This window comes from Cariama cristata, unplaced genomic scaffold, assembly GCF_000690535.1.
Source record: "Cariama cristata isolate BGI_N322 unplaced genomic scaffold, ASM69053v1 scaffold7109, whole genome shotgun sequence".
NCBI classification, from domain to species: Eukaryota; Metazoa; Chordata; class Aves; order Cariamiformes; family Cariamidae; genus Cariama; species Cariama cristata.
Genome location: NW_009636273.1, coordinates 37,708 through 47,319, shown reverse-complemented (window position 1 = coordinate 47,319; position 9,612 = coordinate 37,708). Strand labels below are relative to the sequence as shown.

General features: G+C 42.1%; 1 protein-coding gene across 1 annotated transcript in view; it reads left to right on the top strand.

The window, feature by feature from the left end:
* The first annotated feature begins 3,448 nt into the window (after positions 1 to 3,448).
* The window catches only part of ZDHHC8 (zinc finger, DHHC-type containing 8), a 24,105-nt gene continuing 17,941 nt past the window's right edge, over positions 3,449 to 9,612 (top strand). The window contains exons 1-2 of the mRNA XM_009707858.1: positions 3,449 to 3,632; positions 7,897 to 8,054. Of these exons, the coding sequence (XP_009706160.1) occupies positions 3,449 to 3,632; positions 7,897 to 8,054 (342 nt within the window). The remainder of the gene's footprint in view (positions 3,633 to 7,896; positions 8,055 to 9,612) is intronic.

Genomic DNA, 9,612 nt, shown 5'->3' with positions numbered 1-9,612 from the left:
CTGAAGGTTTCTTTCCTGAGCACTTCTTGATGTAGCATGGCTGGTACCCACAACAGTAGCAATATAATCCTTCAGGTCTCCTGATTCAAATGAAGGAGCCAAACTAACTTGGAATAGAGCACCCATTGTACATTTACCTTTGGGTAATGTACCATTGTGGTACCCTTCGTGCTGTATAATTCCACTGTGAGATGAGTTGAAGACACAAGACTATAGCCTCTTGAAATTTTGGGTTCATCAACCAAAGCAAGCTTTGGATTCGTGTGTTGTTTATCTAGATTCATAACAACTTCTGTTAGAAGAAGCAACTGAAAAGTTCAGCTAGATTTGTCCCATAGATTGGTGTTATTGCTGCCTGAAGCAGATTTCCTGGAGAGAGGATATGCACAAATTAAAAAGAAACTCACTACGGTCCTGCTCAGACATTTCTGCAGTTTCATCCTCAAGGCAGAGAGCACAGAGGGTCAGAAGCCAGACTTTTGCATGATGGATTAGTGATAAAATAACCTGCCAGACTTGGATTAGAATTTCTGTTACTTTGCCTAAAATTATGTGTGCATTAGGGGAGAGGGACAGGGAGGATACATCATTTTTGGGGAATCCTAGTAGCAATTTTATTTTCTTTTTCAGATCTTTTTACAGTTACGAGCCAGAACTTGATCTCCACATCTGTTTTTATCGGTCAGTCTAGTTTACAAATGAGGCCCCTTTTGTCCCATCTAGTTTTGTGTAATCTGTGATGCTGCATAAAGATTTTGGGAGGAAAAAATGGAAGGATTGTGAACAGGCCTTCAGTCTAATATGTACAATGACTCACTCTATCCTTTATTTCAACTTCCGTGAAGTATTTTCAGATACAGTATTTACCCATTAAATGAGCTGTTCAGTTTATCTTATGGCTGAAGTTTTTTGTAGTATTTTGATGTATTTTTTGGGAACATGACAAAGTAAATCACAAATGAGAATGTTAACAAATGCTTACATTAATCATCTGAGACAGTCTCTTTCATTATAATCTTCTTCTGAGTAACTAGTTATCTGTAAGAAAGGGTTTCCTGTCCCTTGATTTGCCAACTTACTTGACTACTGCCAAGGAAATCTCTCCTCCATGCTTGACAAGCAATGGGTAACTTCATAATCTTTCTCTGTGTAGGCAATTTCTTCATGGGAAGAAATTGAGTCAGTCATGCCCATTACTGAATCTAATTTTACTATAATTTAGAGGGAAGAACCCTTCCCTGGTAGAATTCATTCTATAACTGCTTATTTCAGGATTTATTTTGCTTTCCTCCAAATGATCTGGCAGAAGCTGTTGTTAGTGACAGGCCTGCAGCTTGCTTGGCAAGGTCACTGCGACATATTTCATGGCAAGTGAGAAACTTCTGCCTTGCCTTGGTTTTCAGTCATCAGCAGCTGCTTTGAGGAAAACTGAGCATGGCAGCAAGTCAGTATGACCTCACTGCGTGTTGAAATGCCATGTCCCGGGAAACGTAAGGGTCTTAGGGTGCCTCATGGAGTCAAACTGTCTTCATCTGGGTGTCTCTGAGGTAGTTCATCTCCATCAGCTTTCTCTTCTACAAGATTTGCTCCTTTACCCAAGCTCCATGACCACCTGGATGAGATCCCAAATGCAAGAGAAACACAGAGAAATGCAGCTCTCCTCCACTGAACTCTCAGTCCTTTGCTGTTCTCTCAATCAGTGTTAATTTCCTGGGCCTTTCCCTGCTAAGAGCAGCCCCAGGAGAAACCGCAAGCTTCTGCTCCCCCTCTGTGGGTTATAGCAAAGCATCCTTGCTCAATTGAGAAGATTGATTGTTTCCTTCTCCCCTGCTCAGCCTGGAGGTTTGGCCCCAGCCACAGACGTATCTTGTTCTTGGCTTTACAGTTCGTTCACCCTGGGTAGGATTTGTCCATCTTTTACTGACTTCAGGCCAGGCTAATTGAAGCACATGCAAGGAAAGGTCCTTTTAAAAGCATTTTGCAGCAGTGCAGTGTTAAAATCCTGGCTGTGAAAAGGAGGGGAGTGCAAAACAATCTCTTCCTGCCTGCTCACAAAGAAATAGGAGGAGAAAACGTGGTGCCCTTCTAATACTGGCCACATGAGTGTGTTTAACAGTGTCCCTTCAAGGTCAGTAACACCATTCTCAGCAGTTCAAAACAGCACATCGGTAGCAAAACCAGTGCAAATTAGATTTGGGAGAAGTCTGCTAGTTTGTTGTTGTTTTTTCTTTCTCTCCGCAGGCTTCAGCCTGGCAGACAACCACATCAACCGTAGATGTAATTCAGGGAAAATACAATCCAGAATATGTGGACTGATGTATGATTTATGCTAATGGTGACAAGGTATTGCTGCTGAATGGCTGTCTCCTTAGCAGCTTTGGAGGAGTCCCTGGCTGTCAAGGCAGGTGGAAATCTAAGGAGCCACTCAGTCAGGGGGCTTACTTTTTTCAAAGAGATTCTTTGTCCCACGTTTTTCATTACTTATATTTGTGAGATTCATGAGATTGATCAGATTTTGCCCCTCAGCAACCCTATGACACCAGACCTCTTTATGCATAGTAAAGAAGTAGATTTGTTCTAATGTTTAGAGGTCAGCTTTAAAGAGGCTGTAAAAGGCTGAGTGAATAAACCCTGTTTTTTTATTGGGTGAAGTTGCCTCTAAGTCAGGCTGTTTTCTGCCTTGGTCCTGCCCTCCTCTGCTGGTGGGATGTGTTCTTCTTTGCAGCTAGAACAGTTTTCCTGTAACTAACAGGTATTTCTCCATCTTCTTTCCAAAGTCTCCTGCTTTTTCTCCTTTACCCTTTATCTTCAGTTCCTCTCAGTTATGTTCTCTGGGTGGGCAGCAAGCCTTTCTGGTGTTTCTGAAAAGTGTCATCTAAAAAGATGTTTCTGAAAAGATGCCATCCACTTTCCTTACGGTATTGCATTCTTACATTTTGCTGACACCTGCAGAGCCCATGCGTGGTCTGACTATACTTTCCCCCGTGGAGAGGTTTTGTAGTGTTTGTTCTGAGTGTTACTTGGAATTGAGAACCACTCAGTGAAGCGTAGTGAGAAGTGAGCATGCTTCTCTTTGTACTTGCTGTGGAGATCAGTGGTTTAAGAATCCTGTTCTGCTTTACACCAGTGAAAACTGAAAGTAACACCAACTGCAACAAGGCTATATAGAATGTAAACAGAAATGCAACAATGGGATTAAGCTTTTACACAGAGAAGGAAAATGCGACGTTGCAAATAAGGCAATAGGGTTGCAAAGCTCTATGAACCATGTGAACAATTGGTGCTTTCTGTGCTGTGGAACAAAGCAGCTTTACAGAGGATGTCTGCAGTGCACTTTAGATCACTGAAACTGGCTGTATGGAAATTTCTGATGTTAAATTGCAAATTCAGCCTTGCTGCATGGCTGGTGGGGAGGGGATGAGAGTACTTCTCTGTGTGATGATGGTGAATGGGAAGAAACTACGTGTTACAGCCAAAAGAGCCCTTGCCTATAACTTTTCTTCTCCACAGGTGCCCCTGGTTGACAAAAGCCATCTCCCCAGCCATCCCAGTGTACAATGGGCTCGTGTTCTTGTTTGTACTGGCAAACTTCAGCATGGCAACCTTCATGGACCCTGGAGTGTTCCCACGAGGTAACAGAGAATGGGACTGTTGCGGGGGGCAGGGGGCGGGGGGGATTTGAAAACCCAAGCCAAAGGAGGTGTCAGGTATACAAATACGCTGTTTGCTGACTAATCCCTTTTTTCTGATATTCTTTCTTGTAGATTTTCTTTCTTTATTTGTTATACTCAGCTGGCAGTAGAGGTGGGATGGTAGTGAAATGCTGGATACCCTCCATCTCTCTTCTGAGCTAGGAGGTGTCAGTTGTCCTTGCACTTGCTCAGACTGGCAGTCGAGGGCACAGGGTTGCGTAGAATGGTTCTCCTTGAGTAGCTCTCCTGACTGATGTGATTGCGATTGCCATCCCCTGTGTCATGCTGGCGCATTGGATTTAAGTCACTGTCTTCACAATAGGTAGCAGAGCATGGTGGAGGGGAGAAGCTAAACTTTCTGAAACAGCTTCATCAAAGCAGGCCTTCCAAAAAGCCTTAAAACAAATGCAAAAGCATTGAACGCTACAAAAGATAATGATTAAGGCTTGCCTTAGAGTGTCTAAAAATGTATACATTTAGAAAGATATGCCCGCTTAAATTAGTACTGATTCACAGCTGATTAAATAGGATAAAGATCGCTCAGCTTTTGTAATGGGAACCACAGTGCAGCTCTCTCTTTTAACACATCCTAATGAGAGAATTATCGCCTCATTTTATCTGTCTTCCAATAATTATTCACATGCAGTTTGCAGCAGAGACCGCTCTAGGCTGTCTTGCTGAACCAATGGATCTGTGCTCTCTGCAAGCTGTGCTTTCTCACCTCTATTCACTGAATTCAGTATCTATTTTGAATTAGTACCCGACAAGAACAAGGTACCTGTCCTGCTGGCTTCTCTGAATAGCAAGTGGCAGGTTTCTCCAGGTAGCAGGGTCTAATGATGAGCGTGTCTGCCATTCCTTTCAGCTGAAGCTTTCGAACCCCTGATTAAGTGTTGCAGCACTCCAGTTAAGGAAATAATTGTGTGTAAAGGCAAACTAAGGGAAAGGCAAGATTCAGTCATTTGTGCAAGGCTAAGTGATGCAGTGTTTAGGTTCTTAAAGGTACAAATAGGTGCTAGTGAGATTTTCAAAAGAGCTTAAACACTTAGAGCTTTTAACGAGTTCCTCCATGTCAGCAGAGAGACCAGTGGTTAAACATGCTTTGGGTGTGAGGTTGTTGAAGGCTGTTTGCCTTCGGTAGGGGGAGAGCTGGAATAAAGTTGTTCAGTCTTGAAAGTCTCTGGGAATCTAGCATCTTTGTGCAACGTAGCTCCCTCAGGCTGGAGCCTGCAGACGGGTGCTCACCATCCCCCATGAGTGATCAGTACTGAGCGTATTGTAAATTCATACCTTCCTCTGCACTTCTCTAACTTCCTTTTGCAAACAAGTTCGTTATTTTGGGCATTTATAGGAGAAACACACAGGGAGTTCAAATAGAAACTTTCTCATCACCTTCCCTCCCTTCCTATCTCCTTTAACACAAGGGAGTCAGGAGCAAAGCAGGAGGAGGAGGAGTTCCTACAGCTCGCCTTTCTTCTGTCTCTTTCTCTTCATTTGTGGCCTTGGCTTTTATATCGCTATGCTGTGCATGTGCTTGGTCTGGAAGAGGCCAGGAGCAAGGGAAGTGGAGAAAGGGTGAGAAAAGGGATGGAAGTCATCCTGAAAGAAAATGATGGAGAAGGAGTTTAAATGTGTGAAAGAAGCAAACTGATAAGGAAAAGAAAAGATAGAAAAGACTATAAATACCAGTGCTGGGAAAAAAGAGGAGCAGATGTTATTTCAGATCACAAGCGCGCATGTGAAAAAAGCTACCACCACCCCACGCCGCCCGCAGAGCTGCTAGCGCAAGGAGTTCAGAAATTGTAGGAGTGATTTAAAATGACTATACAATAGATCTATTTGCTTTCTGTTATTGAAATTAGGTTTAGTCTTCTTGGTTTTCAAGCTTCTTAGCACATTTCTGATAGTTACAAATTTACTTCAAAACCAAAACAACAAATAAGCAATACAAAAGCTGAGATTCTAATGAAATCTCATGATTCCTTTAAGGAAACCACCAAAAATCGTAAGCTATGTTATAAAAACACAAGACTTGGCTGCTCTGTGTCAGTGGATCAGAGTATGAGAATCTGTTTAGTAAGATACATTCCTCTGCCAAGGTATTTTTCTGCTCAGATCACTGAAAGCTGGAAATAAACACATTTCTAGCTATATCGAATGAGCTAACAGGCTCTCTGGCAGATAGAACCTGGGCTGTAGGGGGAGGTAAACCCAGCTCACTCTTCTGTTGTTGGACAAGGCCTGAATCAAACTCCCAGATCCATTACTCATTTTTGAATCATTTTTTAATTTGTTGGCTCTCTGAATGTTTCTGCTATGAATCAGGATTGGCTCTGTGCAAGTGAGTTGCCAGTAATGCACTAAAATGAATGAGAAGGAAAGTAAGTAGTAAGTCACTGAAATTGGGGCTACCCTGACAGATATGATATACAGTCTGGGTTGAGACTGGCAATGTTTGTTGCTGCCTAATTATAAATACTGATTACAAACTGGCTTCCATTATTTTTCATGTGGATCTATTTTATACAAACTCTTCAAGTGTATGTCAATTCTGCAAGACTAATGTGTTTATATGCATGTAGGTATATACAATGTACAGAATTTTTGTCTGCATAGTCAGTTTTTTTGCAAGAGCTTAAATGGTATGACTCTTCTAGTAGCTTGTTTTCATATGCCCACATGTATTATAAAGCATGGGCTAGTTTATAATAGTATAGAATCTTACAATCTGTAAGAACCTACAGATTGTATTTGTAGAAGTGCCTAAGGAATTTAAAATCCAGCTCTCACTAAGAGTCCCACTGACTAGTTGTGAAGGAAAATTAGAGAGAATGGTGCCAGTACAGCACTCTCTTTCCACGCACAAACATTAATCCAGAGAATAGTCTTGCAAGGTAAATACTGTAGCTGAGCCAGATCCCAAGCTCATCGAAGCAAAGGGAGAAACTCTCTCTGAAGTTGATGGAAATTGGATCATGATAACACATCTAGAGAAGATTTAATATAGAACCAAATGACAGTGACTGATGCCCCACTGGGACAATATTATCGAATTCCACCTAATTTGGAGCCAGTCAACCAATGCCGGCTGCACTATAATGTCGAACCAGGTGTTCTTAGATTTCCTCTCTCAAAAGGAAACAAATAAAGATCACAGGGATCCAGAATAAAAGATTAACTTTAATGAACATAATTCTATTTTTTTCCTTTTCTTCCCAATATATATTTGTCTATTGTAGACTGGCTTTTATTTTGTGCACTTATTTTTAAATGGCCTCTTTTCTTAAACAGGGCAGCGCTTAGCTGAGATGATAAACCATCTGCCCTCCGCATTGTCCCTAATAAGATGACTGCGATATTGTCATCCTCTTCTTACTAATGGCAAAGAGAGGCTAAATGACTAGCTCAAGCCCACAGAGTGAGAAAATTAGAATACAGGACTTCCCGACTCCCAGTCCTGTGCTCAGATCAGTAGACCATGCTGCCTTTGAGAGAGGTGAGATCTTCCCAGTTATGTACTGTTACTAAAGCAAGAGCGTTCTGGGTATGCTATGAAGAGGTGAGCATGGGATACGCTATAAAGAAGTAAGCACTGATGAAAGTACTTTTCACGGGCACACAAATGCACACTGTGGCATCAAGACTCCCTGGAGCAACAGGTCTTTGGGATGATTGTGGGCTGACACTAGAGTGCTGAGCAAATCGTCGTCACTTAGGGTCGTCCGGGTTGATTTGGGGGGTTTGAGCTAGCACAACCTTCTTCTAATACTTGTCGATGTAATTAATTTCACTTTATGTGCTAGTAGGCTAGCACTGAATTAATCCCAAATGCATGCAGCAGAACTTCTCACAACAAGGGCTTTGGTGATTTCCATCCCCTCTTTGACTCTAGTCTGCACCTCATCTTATTCATTTGGGTTGTAAATGCTGGCTAAGATAAGACTCAAACACCTCTCTTTGTACCAGGGCTGGTGAGTAAGTCTGCACAGCACTCCTATGGGAGGTGCTAAAATGAGCCCTGATTACTGAAGTGTTCTGCAGCCCGACAACCTGTTCTGACAGTCCATCACTTCCATCACTCTGTTATTTCTCTGACAAGCCCAAGAGCATGTGCAGTGCCCCTGTATCCAAGGCACTGACTGGATTAGCTCTTTTATATTTACCCTCTGTTACTTCCACTAACATTTCATTTTGCATTGAGCAGCAGATGAAGATGAAGATAAGGATGACGACTTCCGAGCTCCACTCTACAAGAATGTGGAGATTAAAGGAATCCAAGTACGGATGAAATGGTGTGCCACCTGCCACTTCTACCGTCCTCCACGCTGCTCTCACTGCAGTGTCTGCGACAACTGTGTTGAGGTAACAGTTCTGTTGATTATGTGATCTGTTGGCTTTGCCTCAGTGATGGGGTTGCACATACTACTGGAAACATGCAGTTGAGTGCTCCCTCCGATATTTCAGTTCTTGGAAGTTCCCAGCTGTAGCCTGGTTGATGGACGCCTACTAATCTACCTAATAGTACCATCTGAAACGTGGCCCTCAGTTATGATGTATGTTACATATGCAATAACGTTTGATGTCAGCTTTGTTGGCAGTGATAATTAGAATAAAAATTTATAATGCTGGCTTTATCTTCCTTGAAGTAGCTAAGGAATCATGAACGTAAAAAAGGGGTGAATAGAAGAGTTGATGCAGAGGCAGAGTTCAGAAGAGCAGGAAATTCAGGGTGGACCATTGTAGCTTGTCATGTGTGAACTTAGGGCTCATCATTTAATTTGGAACAAACTGGCACCTACATTAGTGGACAAGCAGAGAAGCTGGAATGGTGTGTGAGCTTTAGGAAAACCAAACTCAGAATTCAGCGAGTGGTTCTCCAGTCAATGGAAGGACCCCATGTTTGTTTCAACACCCCAGCTCAGAGCATGAACTTGTTCATGTTTCTAATGTTGGTCGCTCTGAATTATAGGACTTTCATGTTTCTTGATAGCCAAGGGTCTTGGTGAGGCACACAGGATTTTTAAAAAATAACCCCCAAACAGTGCTTTTAAGCTCTAAACATCTCCCAAACTTGTAAGCACAGAGTGCTGTATCCACAGCAGTGTATTGCCAGGGGGAATTTTTTATTGCTGAGCTAAAAATTCCACTTCTTAAGGATCATTTCTGCTGCGAGGTCTATTTTTTTTTCCAACAGAAAGATGAAATCTTTAATATGTCTAAAATATATTCAGCTGTGCCATTAAAATGAAAGGAATTACTAATCAGAAAGGGAAAAAATACCAGAGTCAGCTGGAATGCTCTATACACCATCTTTGTCCTAATCCTCTTTGCCATAAGCAAGGGAATAGTCCCAAAGAAAGCAGCACATTTACGTGTGAGAGAAGGGCTGCCTGGATTTATTTTATGTCAGTCATTTTCTCCTTCAGGGCAATATATATCTAAGTTATAATTATCTGGAAGCAGTGGTGTGCCTAGTAACCATCGATAAATAGGACGAGGCTGTCCTGTTGTGGAAGGCCTTAGAAAGATACGGGATTTGAGAAGATGGAGAGTAAGGAGCTGCCGAGGTCCCTGGGTAGAGGGGAATAGCCACAACTATTCGTAAGTTGTGTCACACAATTGCTTTAGGCTGCTGTGAATTGTCGAATAGAGCTGGATTTTTTATAGAAAACTTGAGTCATAGATTCCTAGTTTTAAAACATAAATGTTTTCACTAATTCTGGATCCTGAGGATTGTTTAGATGATGGTCAGTTCTCAGTTGTCCCATGGAATTTCTTTCTTCTGCCCTCCCCAGTGGCTCAGCATGAAAATTCATTTTCAACAAATGAAGTTTTCTAAGAAAAAGATTGCTCAAAATTCACTGGTATAAACACTTGCAATTTCATGCTGCCATAAGGCCTCCATGGGAGTCAATTCTGC